The sequence below is a fragment of the Protopterus annectens genome, chromosome 9.part0 (assembly GCF_019279795.1).
Source record: "Protopterus annectens isolate FY-2018-M chromosome 9.part0, PAN1.0, whole genome shotgun sequence".
Classification (NCBI taxonomy): Eukaryota; Metazoa; Chordata; order Ceratodontiformes; family Protopteridae; genus Protopterus; species Protopterus annectens.
In genome coordinates this window covers 1,245,893,286-1,245,919,964 of record NC_056743.1, presented here as the reverse complement: position 1 = coordinate 1,245,919,964, position 26,679 = coordinate 1,245,893,286, and the positions used below count along the sequence as shown (strand labels likewise).

The 26,679-nt window shown below is 44.4% G+C and overlaps 1 protein-coding gene across 1 annotated transcript in view; it reads right to left on the bottom strand.

Moving 5' to 3' along the window:
* LOC122810646 (lysine-specific demethylase 2A-like) overlaps positions 1-26,679 on the bottom strand; it is a 1,654,939-nt gene that overhangs the window by 1,206,036 nt on the left and 422,224 nt on the right. Inside the window, exon 11 of the mRNA XM_044082219.1 lies at positions 26,161-26,276. Within this exon, the coding sequence (XP_043938154.1) occupies positions 26,161-26,276 (116 nt within the window). The remainder of the gene's footprint in view (positions 1-26,160; positions 26,277-26,679) is intronic.

The window sequence follows — 26,679 nt, the reverse complement described above, 5'->3', positions numbered from 1 at the left end:
ACCCTCAGGCCTTGCAGAAGTGAAATGGCAAAGTGGAGATTTTGCAGCTAAACCTCTGGTAAGGATGCCTGAAGTAGGAGTTCATCCAGATAGGGGAATACCTCAATTCCCAGAAGTCTGCAAAGAGCAATCACAGGTGCTAGGCATTTGGTGAATACCCCTGGGGCAGTAGAAAGGCCTAAGGGCAAAGCAGAGAACTGAAAATGCAATGAATCAACAGAGAAATGTAAAAACTTCCTGAAAGGGGATGAACAGGAATGTGGAGATAAGCATCCTTGATATCTGGAGAAACAAGGAAAACCCGAGGTAGGCGGAGAGGGAACAAGGTTTGAAGTGAAAGCATTCGAAAAGTAGGCACCTTCAGGAAGATGTTTAGGTGACAGAGGTCCAGAATGGGTCTCCAAGTGCATTCTTTTCTTGGAACCAGAAACATTCTGGAGTAAAAAATCCCTTCCCTCTCTGGGCAGCAGGAACTTCTTGAATAGTGCCTTGAGCCTGAAGTTCCTGAATAACCTCTGGAAAGAGATGCAACTTGTCTCTAGGAGGTTGAGGAATGCTTATGAAGGGAGGAAGAGATTTCCAAACCATGAAGTAGCCTAGGCGAATGATGGACAGGACCCAAGAGTCTTGAATAATGTGTGATCAAAGAGGGGGGAGAGAGACGAAAACAAAGAGGAATGTGACTGGGAATTGAGTGGAAGTCAGAAAGACCCTGTTTTGTCAGGAAAGGGCTGCTTCTGAACAGGAGTACTCTAAGTGGGCTTACCTGGAGGAACTCTCATCTCCTCTCTTACATTTTAGCTGTGATTGAGACGGACTACAAACAAAGGCGGACTTAGAAGGATAATTCCTTTGAAACTTAGGAACTGGAGAAACAAAAATATGTTTCAGATCCTGCAACTCCTTACCCTTTTCCTGTAGAAACTTGAACATATCTGCAGTAGCAGTACCAAACAAGCACTTGTTATCCAGACAGGCATCCATCAACTTCACCTTAATGTCATCAGGCAAAGGTTGAAGGTGTAGCCAGGAATATCTCCTCAGTACAGAACCAGAAGCTGCAGCTCTGGAAGAAGCATCTGCTGCAACATAACTGCACTTAATGGAGTGTCTAGCTACCTGAGAGGAAGCCTCCAACTGAGACCAGGCAGAGGTCAACCTCAGAATTAGAAAGGTCAACTAAAAGCTGGCAAGTCTGGGAAAGCAGGGCCAAAGAAATACTTGGTCATCTGAGTCTGATAAATAATGGCTCTGAAGGCAAGGGTTGCAGAGGTGTAAACCTTCTTGGCCAGTCTTTCCACAGTCCTACTGTCCTTGTCAGAGGGAAGAAACAGTGGAAGACAATAGTTTGGAAAGCTTATCAGAATGTACAGAGACTACAGCGGGATCAGCAGAAGGGCACTTGTATGTTTGCAGTCCTCTGGCACCTTACAGAAACGATCAGGTTTCTTAGGGGCAGGAGTTTGGGAATCAGGAGCCTGTGAAGCGCAGGAAAAGGAATCCAAGGCAGCAGGCAAAACAGGAGGTACAGCACAGGATTTAGGGGAATCCATCTGAAGGAGTTCATAGTATCTCTTGTGCACCTCAGACACCAGAGAGCAATCCCACTTGAAATAATCATCCTTACAATGGTATTCCAAAAGAGATCTCTTCAACACGAGAGTCTGGACTGGTGGATTCCTCCTCCTAAAAGCTGTAGTCTAAAGGAAAAGAAATCTGTGAAGAGTAGGCCAAGGAGTCCTCATCAAAATCTACCTCTTCATCCAAGGAATCCTTCTCTCTAACCCTTTAGAAAGAGGAATACAACCGAGGAGGAGCTGGAATAGAGACCCCCTGAGGCAGTCTCAGAGCCATAAGGGTCTTAAAAAGGCACTGAGTAAAATTCTGCCATTCACTCTGAGGGTCTTTGGGAGCAGAAGATAAATGCTTAGTTTTCTGTCTTTTTTTAAATGGATGTCTGCCTTATGAAAGGTAGAAGGCCCAGACAGGCTTGCACTCCACATTCATAGTCGGCACTTCCTCCCTCAATAAAATCTGTGAATACACCTAGGCCCTTCTGTAATCACAAGCCAAGATTCACAGACATGCCTGCAATACCTCCAAGGACATGCGAGTAGCTGAATCCATACCGGTCTCTAAAGTGGACACAGCAGAGCAACTGACTCTGGAACCAGGTGAACCTGTGGGCCTTCATCAACCTCGAGACTGATGTCTGATAAGGTAGGCACTGCTGAAGAATCCAGCCTAGCAGTCTTGGCCTTCCTCTTCATTGGCGGTTGCACATCAGGCCTAGCAGCAGCTTCCACTGAGCACTCAGCTAAGCATTTAAGACTCTGATTCTTTAGATAAATTTTGAGGGAGGAAAGGCAACTTCTGAGCATTTCAGGGACAAAAACCTGACAAATATTGCAAGATGTATGGTTGTGAGCAGCTCCCAAGCAAGACAAATACTGCTTGTGGTGATCTTTATGTGGAATTTGTCTCTCACAATTTCATTTTCTCCTTCTGGATAACATTAACCACAAATATAAACAAAGTAACAAAAAACACGGAAAAACACCCCAACAGGGCACATATCTAAGCCAAGGTATACGACCTCAACACAACGACAACTCCAGTGGATCAGACCGACGATCAAAGGATGGCATTTGGACTGGCGGCAAAGAAGCTCTGAGGAGGGTATGATGTCCAGACGTCCCTTTTATGCCCTACACTACATGAGGAGCATACTAATGATGTACAGCATGCCCTACGACAAAGTAAAGGCTTTGGTACACTGGACAGATGTTGGTCCCTTTGCAGGCTATATCCCATGTGTTAAGAATACTGCAGCAGAGAATGGAAGGACATCTACTGGAACCATCTACACTTCATATGGAGGAAATAAAGCTCTTCCAAATACAGACATCCCTGGAAAACTATTCTGTGAGAAGGATGTGAGAATGGATGAGAGAACATTTACTCAACCTCATCTGAAAACCCAAATGTAGAATAACATTCTGAAGACTTGTTAAGGACTCTTGACAACTGGAAAGCAAGTCTGCAAATACAAGACAAATATCCAAATATGAAAAAACATGAATGCCTTGAAGTCTGCAATAAGTCATGACTTGAGCCAGATGCACTGTAAATACTCTGAGCAGTCAAAAACCCAAAGGGTAAGGCAGAAAACCTGATAATGCAAGTCATACATAGAAAATTTTAAGAAATGTCTGAAATTTGCCAATGAGAATGTGATGACATTTTTTAAGTCTAGTTTTAACAGAAAAAAGTAAAGGGACAAGAGGTAACACAGGGTCAAGAAGGGATTTGTTGGGGACCTTGCCAAAAACTTCAAGTAAGAACAGTTTAAGCCGCAGGCCTCCAAGTTCCCTCTAAGATCAGGTATCATTTAAATTTACAAAAATGCTGTGTTCTCTTTGCACAAGTCTAGAAATACAGCCTTATTGCACAGCAGGCCTTCACAGTATCCATATGATTTCAGTAAATGCACTTTCAATCAGTGAAAATAAAGTTCAGTCAAGAATACTGATAAGAACAGAATATGCAGTACACTGAGAACAAACAGACTGTAAAAGGCTTGGGAACCAAGGGTAAAGAGGAGTGTAGAAACTTACAGGGTTTTGGTATTATTAGGAGATGCTTTAGACACAATTAAGTTAGTTGGTTTGGACTGATATGCAGAAAGTCGCTGCAAGATATACACTGACTACGAGTGCACAAGTCAAGTCAAATATCCTGCATTCCAGAACATTAATTATACTACTCAGTAGGAAAGGAAAATGAAGAATGTGTGTGCAAAAGCGAAGAACTATTTCAGGTTTTCAGCACTGTTATTGGAGACAATATTCAGACATTGTTGACATCTAACTCCAATGTACATAATAAAACATTCTTAACTGAACTACAGTGTGTGCACACTGCTATGAAGATTTGGCTCATAAAGGAGAGACTGGCACCTGTTCAGCTCAAGTTTGGATAATTAGCAGATCAAGACATTCATTCCAGTTTCTTCTAGTTGCATCCAGTTCATTCCAGTATTCTATAGTCAAATCAGTTCTTACAGTACCTTCTTTCTTTGAAACCAGAAAAATTCATGAATAAAGCCCTTTGCAACCATCTGACAGGCTGGCACTGGTTGCATGCTTCCCTGAGATAACATTTGTTCCAAAACTGGGGGGGGAACAGAGTATCTGGTTTACTGGGTAAATGGAATCCCATGGATAGGAGGGAAGAGTACTTCTGCTGAAAGACTTATGACTCCCACTAAGAAGTGTAGCCCCTGCTAAATTATTTCCAGATTCATTTACTTGAATCAACATGGAACCACAAAGGAAGATGCAGAATCAGGGAGGGATTGCTAGGCTTGAAGGTGGAGGGTGAGAGGGTTGCTTAAGAGAAAAAAATGTTATGTACCTACCATAACGTTCCATGTTACTTGTCCTTCACCTCACCTTCCTTCTTGCTGTTTGGCTTCAGCGCCGATCCTCGGCTCTGACTCGGCCTACTTCTATAGCTTGAGAGCTATTTACTGGCTCGAGGCTAACCCTTATCCCAGAATGCCCAGCGTCAGCTATCCAGATCTCGTTTGTGATAGCGCACACTAGACATATAAAGTAACCAGTAACCTAAAACTGATTTACCAAATAACAGATCAGAGTAAATTGTCATAAAATTACCTGGCATGTGAACCAAGAAAAAGGAAATCAGCCAGTGAAACCATAGTGAACTCCTCTCAATCCTCTAGGAAGGGTGAAGGAGGGGGGACGCAAGTAGGAAGGCAAGATGAAGGACAACTAACATGGAACATTATGGTAGGTACATAACTTCTTTATGTTAAGTTGTCCCATCTCGCCTTCATTCTTGCTGTTTGGGACAGCATCCCTAGCATCTAAAGACCTCGGGTGGCTCACTGGAACAGACTCTTCAGAACAGTGGAACCAAAGGAAGCCCTGCTCCGGGAGACCACATCCACTTTGTAATGAGAGATGAAGGTATGAGGGTTTGCCCAAGTGGCAGCTGCACAAACTGAGTCTATGGGCAATTAGACTGAAAGGCTACAGAAGTGGCTAATGCTCTAGTAGAATGACCTTTTGGTTTTGCTGGTAGATATTTATGCCTTAACTGATAAATAAAGGCAATGGTGTCAGATAACCATTTGGTTAAGGTCAACTTAGAAACTGGAAGGACTTGCTTATTGTGAGCATAGGAGAGAAATAATTGGTCTAACTTTCTTAGCTCTTTGGTGCTATGGAGGTAAAAACGTAATTGTCTGTGCACATCCAGTTGGTGAAGACCGTATTCTGCCTTGTTGCTATAACTGGGAAAGAAGACGGGGAGACTGATGAATTGATTTAAATTGTTTTCTGAACAGACTTTTGGTATGAAGGATGGGTTGGTTCTCAGAGAAACTCTGTCTTTGTGAAACACCATATACGGAGGACAAACACAGAGTGCTTGGAGTTCTGAAACAAGTCTAGCTGAGGTAATAGCAATCAGAAAAAGCATTTCCCAAGAAAGAAATTTTAAGGGGCATAAAGCTGCTGGTTCAAACAGAGGCAGAATCAAAGTCGTCAAAACTAAACTGAGATCCCAAGGAGGAGGTGGATCCCTCACTGGGGGTCTAAGAAGAGATGTTCCTCTCATGAAGGCTTTGCAGAGCTTACGAAACAATGCTAGAATGAAGAATTCCAATATGAAAATTAGATATGGCTGCCAGTTGTACCCTGATGGTAGCAGCAGCCACACCCGACTGAAAAAAGCTCTGCTAGAAATTCTAGAATTTGATGGACTGGGGCTGAAAAGAGGTACAAGTTTCTAGATTCTGCCCAGTAAGAAAATCTTTTCAATTTGCTAGCATAAGTCTTTCTTGCAGTTGACTTATGGGAGGATACAATAATATTGCAAACTGCTGGGGAGATACTTGGAAGTCTGGCTAAGGTAGGAAGTGGAGAAACCAAGCTGTGAGCTTGAGAGTCTGAAGGGATTGGTGTAACCTGCTTGACTGATGAATCAATAGATCTGGCACTGGGTACAGAACCCAAGGCTGGTCTACAAGGTGAAAGTGCAGGAACGGAAACCATACCTGTCAAGGCCAACAGGGGGCAATGAGGATAATTTTGCAACCCAATGATTTTGCTTTCTGTACGAGTCTTGGAATTAGGGAAAAAGGGGGAAATGTATAAAGGAGTCCCTGAGGCCAATCGTGGACTACAGCGTCCCTGGGAGTTTGATCTGGAGGAGGAAGCAGGGAGAAGTAGCTGCTGCATTTGTTGTTGAGGGGGGTGGCAAATAGATTGCAGCAAGGCTGGCCCCATTTGCGGAAGATAAGGTCTGCAACTTTGTGATTCAGAGACCACTCGTGAGGCATGAAGATAACCCTGCTGAGCCAGTCGGCTATTACGTTGGATTTCCCAGGGATGTGCGTTGCTGTCAGAAAACATTGGGAGGAAATCGCCCATTGCCATAGCCTGAGGGCTTCTCGACACAAGGGGTAGGACCTGGTCCCGCCCTGCTTGTTGATGTACCACACAACTGACATGTCTGTTTGGATCGCAATAGTCCCGGAAGGAAGAGAGTCTTGAAAAGCTTGCAATGCTAGGAGCACCGCTCTCATCTCTAGGACATTGATATGCAGATTGTACTCATGAGGTTGCCACATGCCATGGGCTGTCCTGCCTAGATAATGCCCCCCCACCCTATCAGGGAGGCATCCGTGGTCATTGTGGCTACCAGAGGGGGATGAAAGAAAGGTCTGCCCTGAGTCACCAGTGGGGAGACCATCCATCAAGAGAGGTGTCTTTTGCATGCTTCTGTAATCAGGATCATGTGAGACATGGGTAGTTCCTGGAAGGACCACTGTGTGAAGAGAAGCCACTGAAGGACTCATGTTGTAATGCGCCAATGGTACAAGAAGAATGGCAGCTGCCACGGAGTCTAGAACTTGCAGGACATATCTGACTTGGACCTTTCTGCTCTGCATTAGAAATTACACTTGTTAGCGAATAGAGAAAACTCTTTCCTGAGGTAACCTTGCAAACATCTGTTTTGTGTTCAATTCTGCTCCTATATATGTAACAGATTGAGAGGGCAACAAGGCAGATTTTTTGAAATTTACTGTAATGCCTAGTTGGGTGCAGGTTGATATTGTATAATCCCATGCCTGTAAGAGCTGATGCCTGGTGGTAGCAGTTAGGAGCCAGTCGTCTAGATAGGGAAACACCAGGAATCCTTGATGTCTCAGGTGAGCCGCGACTACTGCCATACATTTGGTGAACATCCTGGGGGCTGTGGTGAGACCAAAGGGCAGAGCTCTGAACTGATGACTGGCCCCTACCCAGAAGCGAAGAAATTTCCTGGAGCGTCTGTCCATTTTGATATGGTATTATCTATGGAGCACATCCAGTTGTCCTGACCGAGAAAAGGGAGAATGGACTGCAGTGTTACCATCCAGACCTTTTCTTTTTGTACAGATTTGTTCAATCTGCTGAGATCCAGTGCTGGTCCCCTGTCTTTTTTGGTACTAAAAAGAATCTTGAATAAGTTCCAGATCCTAGATGGTCTGTGGGGGACTTCCTCCTGAATGGCTCTTTTTCCTAGCAGTTTTGAAACTTGAATAACTGTTTGATCCCTTAGATTGGGTGGGACATCTGGGATGGACTTTTTTGACTTTAGAGGGGGTTGATGAAAGGGGATTTTGTAACCCCCAGATATGATAGATAGTACCCATTTGTTTCTTGTTATATTTTGCCAGGATTTGGGTACATGGAAAGTCTTCTCCTGACTGCCTCCAGAGGTGAGCAGTCAGGCAACCCATCAGGGATGCTGGAAGAGTTTGGCAGAGAAAGTTTCTCTGTCACCCTGATTTTTGTGGTCCCCCTCTGCCACTAGGACGGCATATGCCATTGTCGTTTCCCCCTCTGCCCCTGGGGGAAAAATCACCACTTGTGTCAGGCAAGGTTCCCTGGGACTTCCGAAATCACATCTTTCCACCCTTCTGACTTTTAGGATAAGGTCCGTTAGGAGTGGAAAAACGGACTCCCACGCCACAGAGAGTCTTGCCTTCCTGCTCGCACCTGGTAAGCGTGTCTTTCACCTGAGGCCCAAAAAGCGAGGAGCCATCAAAGGGAGGATTTGTGAAGGATGCCCGAAAGGGTTCCACAAATTGACACAGCCGCAGCCAAGCATGTCTCCTGAGAGCCACTCCTGTACCTGCGGCCCTGCGGCTCTGCTCGCTCCATCTGCTGCACAGGAAATCAGCCTCATGGAGGAGCTGACTATAGAATTAAGAGTCGCAAGCTGGGAAGCTATTTTGGCTGATGCTCCCTCAGCTGTAGGATCTTGTGGGGTATCTCCAAGCTCTTTTAAGAGATCTCTTTGAAGAAGTGTAAAATGAGAGAGATAATTCAGGGACCTCATTGTGAAGGTCGCTGAGGAAAAACATTTGCTTCCCATAACTGTCAATCGTCCTAGACTCTGTTTGGTGGATGGACAGACAAAGAAGTTTCTGCTCTTTCTTGGTGGATGCTGCTACCACCATGGCATCAACTGGCACACCTTTAGAGAGAAATTGTTTGTCCTGGGGGCTGTTATGAATTTATCTGGGCTCCTCGGAGTACGTTCCACAGAATCAGGAGCTGACCAAGCCTTTCGAGCCACTACAGACATGAGTGGCTCGAAAGGTGGAGACACCCAGGAGGTGGAGGGCCCAGAACCGAATGCCTCCAGGTATACAGACCCGTCCTCGGTAGGGGCTAGGGAAGACCAGTCACTCCTCTGCCTAAGCATTTCAAGGATGACTGAAAAGAAAACATCTTCAGAGGGAACCTGGGGGACCCTTCAATTCATCCAGGTCTGTATCTGAGGTGACAGATTCAGGCGAGTCTAGGTGCTTCCTTTTGCACTTCTTCCGAGGACGCTCCTCTGAGTGATCAGGGGAGGCCTCGGAAGAGGAGGGATCGCCCAATGGGGTGTACTGGGGCATAGGTTCCCTACGTTTCTGGGCCGGAGGTGGAGCAAAGGTTGGCACAGGCACCACAAGAGAAGGAGCCGATAGGGCTGCTTCAGGGGAGAGCACACTCCGCATGACTTCGAAGGCGTCACGATCCTGAGGCAAAGAAAGCTCCAGCTCAGAAGAGACTGGAGTTCTTCTCCGCATCGAGGGTGACGACTTCGAAGCCAATGTGGGAGCAGAGTTCACCTGTGCTGAAGCTCCGAGAGGGAGAGTGGGGTCAGACAAGGGACCGATGCCACTTCCCCCTTCGGAGCCGACGAGAGAGCTTTGGCGCCTAGATCCCTCAATGGACGGAACAATCTTGGTGATCAGAGACGACATCAAAACCGAACAGGAGGTGATCAGCGCGGTCGGTTCTACTATCAGTGCGTCCATGGTCTCCAGCTCCGAACTAAGTGTAGTTGGAGGAGGAATGGAAATGGAGGCGGATGGAGCCGCAACCTGCTGAGGTGGGCTGAAAGTAATCAACCTGCTGACTACTGTCTCCATTGTCCTGATCCGATAACCTGGAGGATCGAGAGGAGTGGGATGAAAAGTGATGACTGTGTTCACTTCCTAATAAGGGTGACTGTGGCACCGAGTGGATCAGCTCCAATGAAGGAGACCTTGCTCGATTGTGGCTCTGAGACAGCTCCGAGGTAGCAGTTGCAGCAGAGGGAGGAGATGACTTGTCGATGCTAGTCGGCACCGACAAACTTGGTTCTTTCAAGAATAGGAGTCTGTTCCGAGGATGGAGCCGACAGCTTGACAGACAGAGGATTTCACTGGCTGAGAACCTTTAACCGGGGAATCCTGTCGTTTCAATAATCCTCGAAGGATTCATTTGTTTTTGCGCTCCTGCAGGACCCTTGGACTAAATGAATGACAGACAGAGCAGGAGTCCTGCAGGTGCACAGCCCCTAAACAATAAACACAGCTAGTGTGCCCATCTGTCAGAGACATTTTCTGAAAGCATGAGTCACACTTTTTGAAGCCAGAAACTTTGGCCTCTTTAGACATGTTACACTACTATACTAAAAAACAGTTTTTTTTTTTTTTTTTACAGTTAAGGAACAGAAAGGAGAGCCACTGATTTAAACGGCTGTCCTATGGGGGGGGGGGGTGATTCTCTAATTTAAACGAGTTCAGGGGAAACAGAAGGCCTGCGAGATATGGAGAGACAGTCAGCAAAGCTACAACACAAACAAGAAAGGTGATAAAGTACTATATCTAGACAAAAGCTTGATACATTTTTAAGAATAAGCAATTATAATAGAAAAAACTATACTAAGCCTGAGCCAGTAACGAAGCAACCTCACAGCTGAAGCGGCAAACGACATCTGGGTAAGCTGGCGCTGGGCATTCTGGGATAAGGGTTAGCCTCGAGCCAGTAAATAGCTCTCAAGCTATAGAAGTAGGTTGAGTTGGAGCAGAGGATCGTCTCCGAACCCAAACAGCAAGAACGAAGGTGAGATGGGACAACTTAACATAAGTCATTTGTACTTTTTGGACTGTCCTATGTTTTGAAAGGCTTTCTCTTTCTTTTTGCTGCTTTCTAACTTTGTTTTTTTTTTTTTTTTTATCCTGTTTGTTGGCACATTATTTTATGAATTGCTTTTTGGAAAAGGAAGCTATGAATGAAGAAAAATAATCACTTGCCCGAGAATTCAGTCATTCCTTGAATCAGCTTCTCTTAAGTGCCTCAGCTGCAGGAGGACCAAACTGAACTTTTTGTCAAGAGGAAAAAGTTTAAATTTCAGCTTTAACATCTTCAGGAAGATTTTAAGAATGTATCCAATCAAATCTTCCCATGACTGGCCCAGATGGCTATCAGCAGCATCATAAGAACACTTAAAGGCATGCTTGGCAAACATCTTGGGAAGCAGGGCTACACTTAAAAAGACCCCATGGGGTTGTCAGACTAGTAATCATTGATGAAATCATGAGAAACGGGCACAAGAGAGACATTCAAAGAACTTTTCATCTCAGAAAACAGAAGTAAAATCTTTAACAAGAGTCTGGCAGTTTAAAATTCTGAATGTTAAAATGCCAGAATTAACTTTCTTCCCACATGTTCCAAACTGTTTCTCATCATTGTCGCAGGGACTGGGACTAGAATTAGTAGTTTCTCTCTCAAAAGCAGTTTTGGACTTAGAAAACAAGAATTTGTGAGTATGAAGCAGCCGGTATAAAGTACAGTTTTGTAACTACTATAAATGTAGATGTCCGATAGGTATGCATCTGCAGTCATCACATATGGGTTGTCCTGCCTCAGACAGCCCTTCGGTCGGCCGGATTCCAAAGTCTGGGTCTGGCCTCGGCTGATGTCGCACTTTCCCCAACGTCAGAGCGTCTGGGGTATAAAAGCATCAGCCGACACCATTTTCCTCAGTTTTTCTTGCCCCAGATGCCAGGTGCCCTCTAAGGAAGGCTAAAATTTGGAGAGATGCATTTTAAAAACAAATCCAAACATGCACAGTACTATAAAAACAAATACACCATAATAGATCCCCCCAGCTAGCTATAAGAGGGGTAAGTACCCAAGAAATACCACTATAAAAGGTAAGCACCCAAAAATACCACAGAGGGAAGGAGGGAGGGTAAACCTGACTGCAGATGCATACCTATCGGACATCTACATTTATGGTAGGTACAAAACTGTACTATGTCCTTCAAGGATGCATCTGCAGTCATCACATATGGGTAGAATACCATAGCCAATCTGGGGGTGGAGGTACTAAGTAAAGGATGGTGTAGCTAAAATATCCTGCAGGACTGCCATAGCAAAGCCTGCTCTGGATCTGGAATATAAAGGTAAATTGTAATGCTTGGCAAATGTATGCACGGAGCTCCATGTAGCAGCTTCTAAAATGTCCTTGGTAGCCACCCCTCTTAGGAAGGCTGTGGAGGTGGCTGTGGCTCTCGTGGAATGAGGTCTAATGTTAGCTGGCACAGTTTTTCCATGAAAGGAGTAACAAAAACCAATGCAATTTCCTACCCATTTTGAAATTGTCTGTTTGGAAATTGCTTTACCTTGTGCCCCAGCAGCATATGCTACAAACAGCTGGTCAGTCTTTCTGTAACTTTTAGTTCTGTCCAAGTAGTAGCGCAACTGTCTGTGTATGTCCAGGGTGTGCAGAAGTCTCTCCCCTTTATTTTGTGGTTGTGGGAAGAAGGTAGGTAAGTGAATAGCTTGGTTCAAAGATACCCTGGATACCACCTTTGGCATAAATGTAGGATTGGTTCTCAATGAAACTCTGTCCTGATGAAAAATCAGAAATGGCTGTACTGCCATTAGAGCTTGTAACTCAGATACTCTTCTTGCTGAGGTTATGGCCAGATGGAAGGCAGTTTTCCAAGACAGAAACTGTAGATCTGCAGATGCTACTGGTTCAAAGGGAGGAAGTGTTAGTTTTTCCAACACGAAGTTAAGGTCCCAAGTAGGTAGAGGTGGTTTCCTTGGAGGATTGATGTTTTTGATTCCTCTTAGAAACTGTCTCAGGAGAGGATGAGAGAAGACAGGTGGATCAACATTGTATTCTGCTGAAATTGCTGAGGCATGTATCTTAATGGAAGAGTAAGACAGGCCGTTGTGGAACAATTCTGCCAAATATTCCAGTATATGTGCCATGTTCATCACTGTCGCATCTAGGCCCTTTGTTGTGTTCCAAGTGTGAAATCTTTTCCATTTTGCTGAATATGCCTTCCTTGTGGCCGGCGAGCTTCCATAATAATATCCTTCACTCTCTGGGATAGCTTATCCTGAGGAGGAGTCAAGGTATTTTCCAGGCAGTTAGTTGCAAGGTTTTCAGGTTGGAATGCAGAGTCTTGAAATTGTGATGTGTCAGTAGAAGTGGCCATAGGGGGAGAGGCCACGGTTTCGTATGTGACATGCTCTTTAACAGTGGGTACCAGTGCTGTATTGGCCAGTTTGGAGCTATCAGAATCACTCTGGGCTGCTCTGCTCTGATCTTCAGTAAGACCATGGTCATTAATGGGAGAGGTGGAAAAGCATACACTGTTAGAGCTTTCCAGCTGAAAGAGAGAGCGCCCACTTTCCATGCTTGTGGGTGGTATGTCCTTGAGCAGAATTTCTTCAGTTGATGATTGTGGGGGGAGGCGAACAGATCTATTTCCGGCCTTCCCCATGATTGTGTTATGAGTAAGATGATGTCTGGGTGCAGCATCCATTCATGTGCATCCATGATATTTCTGCTTAAGCTGTCTGCCAGTATATTGTCTTTTCCTGGCACAAACTGGGACTGCAGCTGTATGTTGAGTTTCAAGGAAAGTTCCCATAGATTCATTGCCAGTCTGCAAAGAGGGTAGGAACGGGTGCCTCCTTGCTTATGTACCACATAACTGTGGTGTCTGTCCTTATGAGTAGGTGGCCTTGATGAAGAAAAAGTTTGAAGGCCTCGATTGCATGCATCACTGCCAGCATTTCCTTTTGGTTTATGTGCATGCGTAGCTCCCTTTGTGACCATAGCCCTTGGATACATCTGCCCTCCATGTGTGCTCCCCAACCTTGGTCTGAAGCATCCGTAGTGATGGTTTGGTTGGCTCTTGGCTTGCTGAAGGGCAATCCACTGTTCGACTGGCAGGCTTGAGCCCACCACAGAAATTCCTTTTGGAGGCATGGAATGAGTGGGATCAAAGTTTCTAAACTGTGACTGTGCTGAGTCCATAAACTCCTTAGGTACCATTGTAATTTTCTCATATGCAGCCTTGCTTGTGGAATCAGAAGAATGCAAGATGCCATGTAACCCAGGGCCTGCAGGATTTTCCTTGCAGTCAGCTGAGTTTGTCTTGTCAGATTCTTGAAGTAATCCGGTAGTTGTTTTTGTTTTTCTTCTGTGAGAAAGGCCATTTGGGTGGTTGTGTCTAGATCCGCACCCAGAAAAGTTATTCTTTGGGATGGAACTAGTCTTGATTTGTGGATGTTGACTGTACATCCCAAGGCCTGCAGTAGGTGGATGGCATAATCCAAGTCCTTTAACAAAGTTTGCTTGCTGTCCGCTTGTATAAGGCAGTCGTCCAGATATGGGTAAATTTGAATCCCCTGAAGTCTGCAGTGTGCAATTACTGATGCCAGGCATTTCGTGAGTACTCTGGGCGCAGTAGATAAGCCAAAGGGCAATGCTGAGAATTGATAATGCTCTGACCCTGCAAGAAATCTGAGGTGTCTTCTGCAACCTTGTCTGATAGGGACATGCAGGTATGCCTCCTTGAGGTCTAGAGTCACCAGCCAAGACCCCTTGCCCAGCATGGGAAGGAGTTGCTGTAGAGTCAGCATTTTGAATTTTGGCACAATGAGGTAAGTATTCAGTGCGGACAAGTCGAGAATAGGCCTCCATTGATTTTCTTTTCTTGGAACAAGGAATAGTCTGGAGTAAAATCCTTGGCCTTGGTTCTGAAAGAGGAACCTTTTCTATAGCTTTCATTTGTATTAAGTTGGAAATTTGTTTCAAAGCCTCTGCCCTCTGATTTGGTGGCAGGTCTGGCATGCCTTTTCTTTTTGGCAATGTGGGGAAATGGAACCTGTATCCTTTGTCTATTATTTGCAGTGTCCATGTGTCCCTTGTAATGCTGTGCCAATTTTTTGAAAATAAAGAAAGCTTTCCGCCCAAAGGTGCTTCTAATTGAGCCCTGGTCGGCGGAGTCAAAACAAAGTCATTGAGTCTGTCCTGGTGTAGCAGTTGTAGTTCCTGCACTAACTCTCTGGTTGGGAGGCTGCCACTGACGGCCTTTGTAGGAGCCTCTAGCTTGCCCTCTACCTCTGGCACGCCTATTCCTGCCTCTCTGAGATCTGTCTGAGTCTGGAAAGGACCAATTCTTAGTAGGCCAATTTTTGCTGAATCTCGGTGGTTGGACTTGCAGAAAGTCTGACTGTTTGCACAGATTTTGCCTTTTCTTCAAATTTCTTTAAGACCTCTTGAGCCGTGGAACCAAATAATTTTTGCTTTTCCGTAGGAGCATCCAAATGCTTAGCTTTAACATGGTCTGGCAGAGATTGTTCCTTCAGCCAGGCATGCCTACGTATGACTGCACCTGTCATAGCTGACCTACATGAAGCTTCCAATGCATCATAACCACACTGCAAGAAATGGTTACTAATCTGCTGGGAGTTATGTACCAGATCCTGAAGGGATTTGCGATCAAGGGGTTCAGATGAAGACAGTTTCTTATGCAATTCATCTAACAAATACTCTTGGTATTGTATCATATGAAATTGGCAATTTAATGCCCTCATGGAAAGAGTTGCAGAAGTATACACTTTTTTACCCCATCTCTCTAAAGCTCTGGACTCCCTTTCAGAGGGTAGAGGATTTCTAGCAGTGGCAGCTGCAACCCCTTTTGGGCCCTGGGAAATAGTTTCTGGAACAGCAGAGTGGGCCTTGTACAGGTGAAGATGGAGTCCCGGACCCTGTAGTACCTATCAGGTTTGGCAGGAGCCGGAGAGAGAGAGTCAGGGGTTGTACTAGCATCAGAGTACACATCATCAATGACATTCAAAACAGGAGGTATAGCTAAAGGCCTATGCTGAGGTAAATGTAAAAAGGTCCTTAATCTTTTTCTGGAATCAGAGAATTCCTGACCCTGCCATTGAAAGTGTTCTCTCAGAGTGTAATGTCTCTCCAAAGGAAAACTCTTCAGGAGGGGAGGCCGAGGGAATAGATTCTTCAGCATCAGAATCCTCATAGGCCGAATAAGCCTCCTCCTGGTGGTCTGACAGAGCAGAGCCATCAGAGGACTCATCTGAGGAGTGGGGGTCAGAGGGCTCAACCCTGGGCCTTTTGTCTGGAGGTGGTAGCGAGCCCCTGTCCGGATGAGGTTGAGAACCTCAAATTAAGGAGATAAGATCCTCTGCTAAGCTAAGAATCTGTGAGCCAGTAGAGGGTCTCTGAGAGGTAACCTTGGGAGGCAAAGCTTTAGAAAGTTTAGCAGCTTTAGCCCTAGAGAAAGCCTTAATGGACATGGATGCAGGAGGTCTGGCTGCACCACGTGCAGGAGTAGATTTGTCTAAAGGAATGGTGTCGGAAGGTTCCTGGACACCAGTTTCAGTAGGTAATTCAATAACCGACACGGTCGGGGCCTCCAGGGCCGAGGTAGTCGGTTGCGCAGTTTCGGTAATCGGAAGTACCAAGGACTCTGTTTCAGCCGAGACAGACACTCGTGGTAGGCCTGACCGTGGTTTCAGCCGAAACCGCGGCCCGCGTGTGTCGGTCCTTGTCCTTCCGTTTCTTAACTAAATGCGAAGTTGGAGTCTCCGACGGCATCTTGTAAGCAAAACTAGCCCCAAAGAATTCATCTGCAAACTCCGACCGTCTAAGAGTTTGTCGGTTGAAGGAAGCACAGGCTGAACAGGCCGAGACGTCGTGGTCTGGGCCTAGGCAGGGGAGGCAGTAAGAGTGGAAATCCTTATGAGGTATTTGTTTCCCACAAGTTAAACAATTAACTTTATCTGACATCGGCTGAGGCAAGAAAGAGTCCCCAACGGGGTACTTAGCTTTTTCGAAGTCTTCGGTAGCTGAATCACAGGAGCTGGCCGACCGGCACTTGCGAACTGCTTCTGCTTCGGGCACCACGCGGCAAGAAAGATGGAGGAAAATGGCGTCGGCTGATGCTTTTATACCCCAGACGCTCTGACATCGGGGAAAGTGCGACATCAGCCGAGGCCAGACCCAGACTTTGGAATCCAGCTGACCGAAGGGCTGCCTGAGGCAGGACAACCCATATGTGATGACTGCAGATGCATCCTTGAAGGACATCACATCAGACTTCACTGGGGCAGAAGGTTGACTATCAGGAAAACTACAAGCTGTGAAGAAAAAAAAAATCTCTAAAGCAAATAAAAACAGGAGGAACAGACATTGCTCAATCTGCAGCTTAAGTGTAACAAGTCATAATATATTTGCTGGGAAAGAAGAAGTTATGTAATTACCATAACGTTCCATGTGAATTGTTCATCTTGCCTTTGCTCTCACTGATGGGTTCAGAGCCAGTCCTCGGCTCCGACTCAGCCAAATGCTAAAGCACAAGGTCTTTAACAAGCTTGTGGTCTACTTCCTATCCCATGGTGCAATGGTGCTTCCCTCAGATCTTGTTTGCTGCCAACTAAGCTGACTAGGTAAGCCCCCCCCCCAAAAAAAAAATTAGTATCCAAAGATACACTAGATAAGGACTAAAGACAACCCAGACTTGTTTCAACTTCTCGGTCCACAAGAAACTGGTAGGAGTTGGAGGGTGGGACGCAAGAATGAAGATGAAATGCACAACTCACATGGAACGTTATGCTGAGTATATAACTTCTTTATGTGAAGTTGTTCTATCTCCCCTTCATTCTCACTGATGGGTTAAGCATCCCAAGCACCATCTTTCTCGGGTGGCTCATGGAAGTGGAAGTATATTCCTCAGGACAGTGAAAGCAAAGGAGGCCCTGTCCACGGAGGCATTGTCTAATTTGTAATGATTGATAAAGGTATGAGGCCTAGACCATGTGGCTGCTGCACAAATGGAATCTATTGGTAGTTTAGCCAGAAAGGCTGAAGATGTGGAAACAGCTCTAGTTGAATGGGCCTTTATTTTTTTATGCAATGGTGAATGGACAGAATTGTATGTAAAAGAGATGCAATCTGACAACCAAGGTAGTTTTAACCATTGGAGCACCTTTCTTTGAGTCTGAAAATGAAACAAAGAGCTGTTCTGATTTTCTAAAGTCCTTAGTCCTGTGCAAATAGAATCAAAGCTGCCTGTGGACGTCCAACTTTGTGCGGTATATGTTCCATCTTATTAGAATAATTAGGGAAAAAAACAGGTAACTCTATAGTCTGAGATTTGTCTCTGAACATTCCTTAAGTAAAAATGATGGATTTGTTCTAAGAGACTCTGTCGTCGTGAAATATTAAATATGGAGGTTTCATGGACAAGGCATGTAACTCTGAAACCCTCCGAGCTGACGTAATAGCTACCAGAAAAATGGTTTTCCATGATAGAAATTTCAGGTCACAAGATGAGGCCAGTTCGAATGGAGGTAAAATGATACAAGGAAGGTCAACGTTTAGATTCCATGGTGTAACTGGGCACCGAGTAGGGGGTCTCAAATGAGAGGTACCCTTAAGAAAGGCTTTGGAGTTTGTGGGACATATTAGACACCTGATCACCACGGTGAACGTTAGAGATTGCCATTAACCGAACCCTAATGGTTGCAACAGATGCTCCTTCAACAAAAAGTTTGGTAAAAAACTCCAAAATGGATGAAATTGAGGCTAGATATGGGTCAATATAGTTTTGAGATGTCCATATAGAAAATATCTTCCATTTACTAAGGTATAACTTCCTGGTAGATGACTTTTGGGAGGATGCTATAATGTGCTGAGCTGCAGCTGAGAGAATTTGAAATCTGAAGTGTGGAATGAAGAGCCCCTGATGAATAAGTCAGAAGATCTGGAACTGGGGTCCAGGATTCAAGGTTCTTCCAACAGATGAGGCTGAAGAAAGGGGAACCAAATTTGACAAGGCCTGTAAGGGACTATTAGGATAATGGTTCTTCCCAGAGTCTTGCTTTCTGTAAAACTTTGGGTATCGGTGGAAATGCATAAAGGAGACCCCAGGGGCCAACTGTGTACAAGCGGGTCCCTTGGGGAATCTCCCATAGGGGAGATTAGGGCAAAATATCTGCTCTATTTAGTGTTCATTGGGGTTGCAAAGAGATCACAGCAAGGCTGCCCCCATCTGGAGAACATCAGGGACCACTCGTGAGGAAATAGAATTGCTCTGCTATTACACTGGACTTCCCCGGGATGTGCATTGCTATCAGAAAACGCTGGGTGGAGATTGCCCATTACCACACTTTCAGGGCCTCTCGACAGAGTGGGTAAGATCTGGTTCCTCCTAGTTTATGTACCAGACCACTGACATGTTGTCCATCTGAATTTCAATAGTTCTAGAGGAAGGGAGTTTTGAAAGGACTGCAACGGCTGAGGCAAGAAAGTACCGTTCTCATCTCTAGGACACTGGTATGCAGATGAGCCTCGTGTTGTTTCCAAGTGCCTTGGGCTGTTCTTCCCTGATAATGCCCCCCCCCCCCCAATCAGGGAGGCGTCCGTGGTCACAATGGCAATGGGAGCAGGTAGAACAAAGGGGTGACCTATCGTTACTTGATGAGATGAAAGCTGTTCTTGCAAGAGTTTGCTATCAGGATTTGATGATACACTGGAAGTTCCTGAAAGGTACTACTGTGTGAACAGAAGCCATTCGGCCTAAGGGAATCGCAATGACTGCTGCCCCCACTGTCCCCAATAATTTGAGCACCACTGAAGCTGGGGCTTTTTCTTTTGCTAGAAGAATTAGGACCCGTTTTCATAAAACAAACTCTTTCTGGTGGAAGTTTTACAGTCATGGAAATGGCATCTACATTGCACCTATAAAGACGATACGTTTGAATGGCGATACGGCAGATTTTTCTGAGTTTATGGTAATCCCCAACTGACTCCAGAGGTGTAAGGTTGTGTCCCTTGTTAGTATGAGTTGATGACTGGTGGTGGCAGTGAGGAGCCAGTCGTTTAGGTATGGAAACACCTGGAATCCTAAACATCTCAGGTGAGCCATGACTACTGCCATGCATTTGGTGAACACTCTGGGGGCTGTAGTGAGACCAAAGGGCAGAGCTCAAAACTGGTAATGACAGTCTCCAAGCCGAAAGCACAGATCTCTGGATGGCCTGGCCATTTTGATGTGATAGTACACATTCTGGAGATCTATCGAGCACATCCAATTAATTGTCTTTTCCAAGAAAGGGAAGTATCTACTGTAGCATGACCATCAGAAACTGTCTTTTTGACTGATTTGTTTAGTCTGCTGAGATCCAAAATGGGTTTCCAGTCCCCTGTTTTCTTTGGAACTAAAAAGAACCTTGAGTAAGTTCTGGATCCTCTCTGGTCTGCCGGGACTGGGTGGATGACACTTTCTAGCAACCTTTGAATCTCTATGATTGCTTGTTCCCTGTGACTGGGTGGGACATCCAAGATTTTTCTTATGAGGGGTGGTGGGGTGGCAAAGGGAATAGAGTATCCTCTGGATATTATGCTTTGTACCCAGTAATCTTTTATGTTTTGCCAGGCATCTGGGTACAGAGATAAGCATCCCCCAACTGCCTCCAGAGATGGACAGGTGGGCCTCCTTTCAGGAGCATTGATAGGGGTTTCCAAAGAACTGATCTCTGTCGCCCTGATTCTGCGGCCCCCCCCCCACCTCTGCCACATGGGCGGCATCTTCCATTACCCCCTCCTCTGCCTCTGGGGGGGGGGGGTCAGCACGAGTGTCCTTGAAAGCTCCTCGAATTTTAAGGAACCACATCTTCACTCTCTTCTGACCTTTGGGATAAGGTCTGGTAGGGGTGGAAAAATGGACTCTCAACAGTAAACAGAGTCTTTCCATCCTGCTTACTCCTGGTAAGCATTTCCTTCAGTCTGGGTCCAAACAGGGAGGAGTCATCGAAAGGGGTGTTCGCAAAGGATGACTTAAAGGGCTCCACAAAGGAACATAAGTGCATCCAGGAATGTCTCAAGAGCAATTCCTGTACCCGCTGCCCTGCTCATTCCATCAGCTGCGTATGAAATCAGACGCATGGAAGAGTTTACTAAGGAATTTAGGGTAGCAAGCTTGGAAGTTACTTCATCTGAAACACCTGCAGCTATTGCACCCTGTGGAGCATCTCCCAGCTCTTTAAGGAGATCTCTGTGCAGTCTAGTACAATGCATGAGACAGTTCAGGGATCGAAGAGCAAAGGCCGCTGAACTAAACATGCTCTTACCATATCTGTCCTTGATCCTAGAATCCCTGTTAGGATGAACAGATGTAGAGGTCTCTGACAACTCCTCATTGGTGGCTGCCGCCACCACCATAGCATCGACGGGTACTCCGGTTAGGAAAGCCTTGTCCTGGGGAAATCAAAAATTTGTTAGGCCTCCGAAGGACAGGTTCCATGGAATCCAGGGACTCCCATGCATTTCGAGAGATGAGTCCCATCAGCTCATCAAAAGGAGGACACCCCCAAGAGATGGAGGGTTGAGACACAAAAGCCTTCAGCAGAACTGACTCAGGATCAGTAGGGTTAATGGTCTTCCAGCCACCCCTCTGAGAATTTCCAAGACATCTCTGAATGAAATATCATCAGAGAGGGACTGTGGGGACCCTTCTGACTCATCTAAGTCAGTATCTGACATGACTGATTCCTGTGGGGAGTCCAGATGCTTCCTCTTGCAAAGTCTCTTCCTGGGAACCTCCTCAGTGGGAGCTTCTGGTGAGGTCTCGGAAGAGCAGGGCTCACCCAATGGGGCGACCTGAGGCTCCAGGTCTCTACACTTTTGAGGGACCAGTGAAGCAGAGGTAGACACAGGTGCTTTGGGGGAGGAGGTTGCTGGTTCTGGTGATGTGGGAACCCGAAGGGACAATACTCTCCTCGTGGCATCGAAAGCCCCCCGGCTCAGATGAGAGAAAACCCCTGGATCCGAAGAAGCAGGTGATCTCTCTGGCACCGAAGCGGTGGGATCCAAGCCTGAGGTAAGAGCAGAGCTCAGCCGCGCCAAAGCCCCGAGAGGTAAAGTCAGAACAGAGGGGTCAGCTTGACTATCCTCCCCAGACCCAACCAGCAAGTGTCAGCACCAAGGAAGTCAGAATAGTTGGAAACGACAGGCCTGGTGCAGGTGTCGGCTCAGGCGGATCCACGATTATCAGCTCTGAGCACTCCGGCTCCAAAACATCTAGTCAGATCAGAGGAGGAACAGAAGTAATGGACTGGGTTCTCAGTCAGGCCCGAAGCCCCAAAGGTTGGCCCCGACAAAATCTTGGCTAGTGCCAGTGTCTGCAGACGTCTCTGTACCAAACGATCCACATCCTTATCAGAGTCTTGAGGTCTTAGAAGAGGCTATGGAACTAGCCAGTGACTGGAAAATAGGAGATTTAAGGGTAGGAGATACCGGCACCAGAACTGGGGACCGGCTCCTACCAACAAGCACAACCGTCTGCTCCAAAACTTGTGGCGCCAAGGTAAATGGTCTGTCCGATTTTTCTGGAGTCTATGAGTTTGTCTTCTGCTCTAATCGAAAAGAAGACTTTAAATGTTTGTCTTGGGTCTTGCCCTTATCTAATGTTTAGAATAAAAGGGAAAAGCGAGTTAAACTAGGCCTAATAAAAACAGCCACAAGAGAGAGACAGAAAGGTATGCTACCTATAATTCTCTAAACTAACTTGGTTTAAACTAACCTTTAACAACTATATAAAAGATTAAATATTTAGAAAAAAGATATTTAACTTGAGAAAAATACTTATATTCACTGGCCACAGCTGGTGAAAAGCTCGATCTGTTGCAGCGGCAAACGAGATCCGAGGGAAGCACCAGTGCACCATGGGATAGGGAGTAGGCCACGAGTTGGTTGAAGACCTCGAGCTTTAGCATTTGGCCGAGTTGGAGCAGAGTATCGGCTCCGAACCCATCAGTGAGAATGAAGGCAAGACAGAATAACTTCACATCTGGAATCTCGTTTTGATCCCAATGAAAACACACTTTCATCTTGGATAAAGTTTCAGGGGAAAAAAAAGGTCTTCTGGAGGGAAATCTGAAGTAACACTTCTTCAGAATCACAAGCTTCAGGCTGTGAAGAAAGTCCTAAACACAACATTCTCTCCCTCCAATCCCTGGTCTTCTGACTGAAGATCAGAATCGGAAAGAGAAAGAGCCCCCCCCTAAAAGAGGAAAAAGGTAAAGTGAAACACAAATCAACTCTCTAACAAATCCCAGTAAGTCAAGTTTCTTTTTTTTTTTTTTTTTTTACTTTCTTTTCTTGGGAAAACTTCCTGGAAAAGGATAGACGCAAAGAAAATACATTATCCTGGGGCTCATACTCCCTTTCCCGGCTATGTGGTAGACCTTCCACCCCTTTTTCTCAAAGGCTTGCAAGAGAGGTTCTCCCTTGCCCTACAGCCAACACAGGATATTAACCCAATCCTTAGGGGCTTTCAATGGTACACCAGCAAGACGGGCATAAACGATTTGTGGCCCACAAGATCACATCCAGCCACAGCAGAGCCTTTCCATCAGTGTATGGGGAAAAGAAACTGAGCTGGGCTGATATCCAGTCTCCCTGATTACTTTTTTGTTCTTGCCAATGGGGTAAGGAAGACACGAGAAGATCTGTAACTTCTTCATAGGTCCAGCTAAAGAAGAATCCACTCAATGACAGTGAAAAGGTTGGTTTTGAGATTAAAAAAAAAAAAAATACTAGCAGATTCCTCAAAGCACCAAATCCTTCCCCTAACACAAACTAAAGTAGAGCAAATTCAAAAGCCAGATTTTATACAACAAATTTCCTCAAGTACTCACTGCAGTAATATCCCTTCATGCAGGATGACAGTGCATAAAAATAGGTTTCCTAGCCCAATGTATAAAAGTTTTACAGAAAAAAACACTAGTGTTCCTCAGAAAAAATGTAGCATAAGTTTTTTTTCACTGCAGAGGACTTCTGCATTGCCTTAAAAGATTGCTAGCCAACTGTCAGTCCAATGAAGCCCACAGCAGGGGTGCACTAAAGCAGCAAGAAAGTTTGGAAGCTTTTAGCACAAGGTTTTTAATATGGAACTCAGTTTGAGCTCCTGGCAGAGCACACTGAAGGTACCCTGGAGCTCTGAAAAGCTGCCAGATGGTAATATCCTTGGCAAGACATAACTCAAATAGCCTAAGCTACTGCAACAGTAATCTACTGTTGATGACTACTTCTTAACTAAATCATAGAAAGTTGATGGTAACCTAACAGGGTAGGATAAGCCAAAGATATGCACTCAAATCTCAAACAGCTGTTCACAACAAACACAAACAAGGTTAATTACCAGGTATACTTACCCCCCTCCACCAGCACAAAGTAGGCACTAGAAGAAAATAAGCTAGAAACACATGCTTATAGAAACAGAACAGTGGTTTCAAACTCCCTGCAGGAGATGTGGCCCACTGGCACCCTTAAGTTGGTCTACAAACCACTATCCTAATCTGGCCTGCTTGACACACCGATTCTTAACTTGTTCTGCTGCAGATGGAATACAAATAGCACCAATTTGTAACTTAAGTGCCCTAATGCTTTTTCAATCCCATTCTAACAAAATTATGTGAGCAGTTTTTTTAATAAAAAGCTTTGTAAATTTTAGAATACACTGACATAATTGTACTACAGCCCACACTGTTGTCACTTGAGGGATAATGTGGAGTGCATCAGTAGACATTAGTGGATGCAGACCTGCATTTGCAGTGTGGAGCATCCATTAAAGTCTAAGAATGTACCTACACCTAATTCCCTTGCATCATAAAACAAAAGAAGAAAATTCAAGATGGCACTGGAGATATCACACGCCAGGGTGCATAAGGTAAGATGGAACTTTAGACTGAGCACTTCAAAAAGGAAGCTTTGCAATCCAAACCACAGTGATGAATGCTTGTCTTTGTGGTTTGGATTGCCTGTTGCAGTTCCTTTCTCACTTGCCTGAAGTCCACATACGTGAATGTGAGTGGTACAGTGCTGACAGGATGCGTCTCAGTCAATTTTTTACTTTTGTCAGCATGTGAATGGCTCTTAACTCAGTGATCTCACCATCTTGTCCTTGAGCCATTTATGTCTGAGATCACTGCTGCAGACTATCAGTATTTTTCTTATTAAAGCAGTAACATAAAAATCAAAACAATCAATCTACAGAAGGGAACCTTAACTGAATAAATACTGTGGTCTTTAGGTAGTTTCTTCTTTTTTTACTTTCACTATACATTGGCAAAGAACTATCTAGAAACATTTAAATCCGTGTGTGTATACATATGTGTATACACACACACATATATATATATATATATATATATATATATATATATAAATAACACACACATACACACCCATATACACACATTTTTTTACACAAATGAGCTTTATGAAGCAATTTAAGCACTACCACTATTGTAAAAGAAAACTGCATTAAATTACTCATAGGCAACAAATTAGGCCTGTCAAAATTAATCAATTTTTATGCACTCATTTCTTTCTAAGCTACTAAATTAAAAACAATAAAGGCAGTGGTAATCTCCAAAGGCAAATGTTTAAGAAAGCTCTTCCATTGACAAACAATACATCAACTTCATCAGACATAAAAAGCAACAATTCACGAGTTTAAATAGTGCTTAATTTATGACATCACAACCCTATTAATTAAACTTAACAGGGTATAGAACTGCAAGCAAAAACACTTAAAGAACTAGACTTCCAACAATCTATATCAAACATAAAAAATTATAAATAAATAAAAATAAAGTTATATGACTATATCTAAAACATAATCCATTATTTCTAAAACTTATGTTTTAGAGAACACCTGCAGCAAGATACATGTGTAAATAAGTTCTTGTTACAGGTTACCTTTCTAAGGCTTTGAATTTTAAAACACATTTCAATGAGCATTGGTCATTTAGTCCGGGGAAGACATAAGCATTCAGCTTAATCTGCCAATAAAGCTCACATTCTTCTAAGTGTAGTTGCCATGGCTCACCCCTTACTTCCCTTTCCACTTGCTCAATAACCAAATATATAAAACTATGTCCTTCATTCTCCATCTTGTATTGCCAGTGCACCAGCAATTACCAAAGATACCATAATTTGCAAAAGCTAGATAAGAAGCAAGCTGTTCACAGATTAATCAGCTTTCAAGTCACCTGGTTTACAACAGTCATCTTTCATTTATGTTTCCAAAACCCTCATATCACATGATATAATTGCACCTAATCTCAGTACATTAAAGATACCATAAAATAAACTACTAGGATAAAAACAATCCCCCTTTTTAACTTAATTGCTTGGTATCACAGCTTGTCAGATCCAAAGGTAATGAATACTAAAAAAGAAAAATACTATTACACTTCAATTATCTATCATACAACTGTCCAAGTCATGGCTAGGGACAGGTAAAGACAAAACAAATGAAGTACTGATCAGCTTTATAGATCAGGGCCATGACAAGGGTATGAACACAATATTCGGTCATAAAATTGTCACTGCTTAAGGAAATGCTTACTACTACAGCACTTACCAGAACACTACACAATACAAAAAATTGGCTAGAGGTAACCAAAGTTAACTCACCCTTATTCTATCTTCAATATTATAAATTTTAAGTTGCATCGGAATATTGAAACTGTGCAAAAAGTTGCCCCCAAACACTAAGGTATCTTCTGGAGTGTAAACAGCATGAATCCAACCTGAAATTAAAAAAAAAAATAAATGAGCAACTCTGGACCAACTTTACTTTATCAGGTAAAAAGAATCACAGCAGTGATGCAATGTCAAGAATCAAGTGTCTACTGTGCAAATCATTCCAACGATAAAGTCCCAATTTGTGCCTTTAAGTACAGAAATGAAACTAAACTTGTTCACCCCACCCCCACTTAAAACATTTCAGTATGCCAAATCCTCAACCCCAAAAATCTTATACACTTGTAAATAAATACCCATGTGCTACTACTACAATTTCCTTTCAACTCTGTACTAAGCTAGTTAAATTTTCCCACACTAATCCACTTAGGGCAAATATGTTAATCTGACATGATTTCCTTTACAACTTTTCCAGAGAATAAACTCAAAACTCTAGCTTAGCCTGAAGCT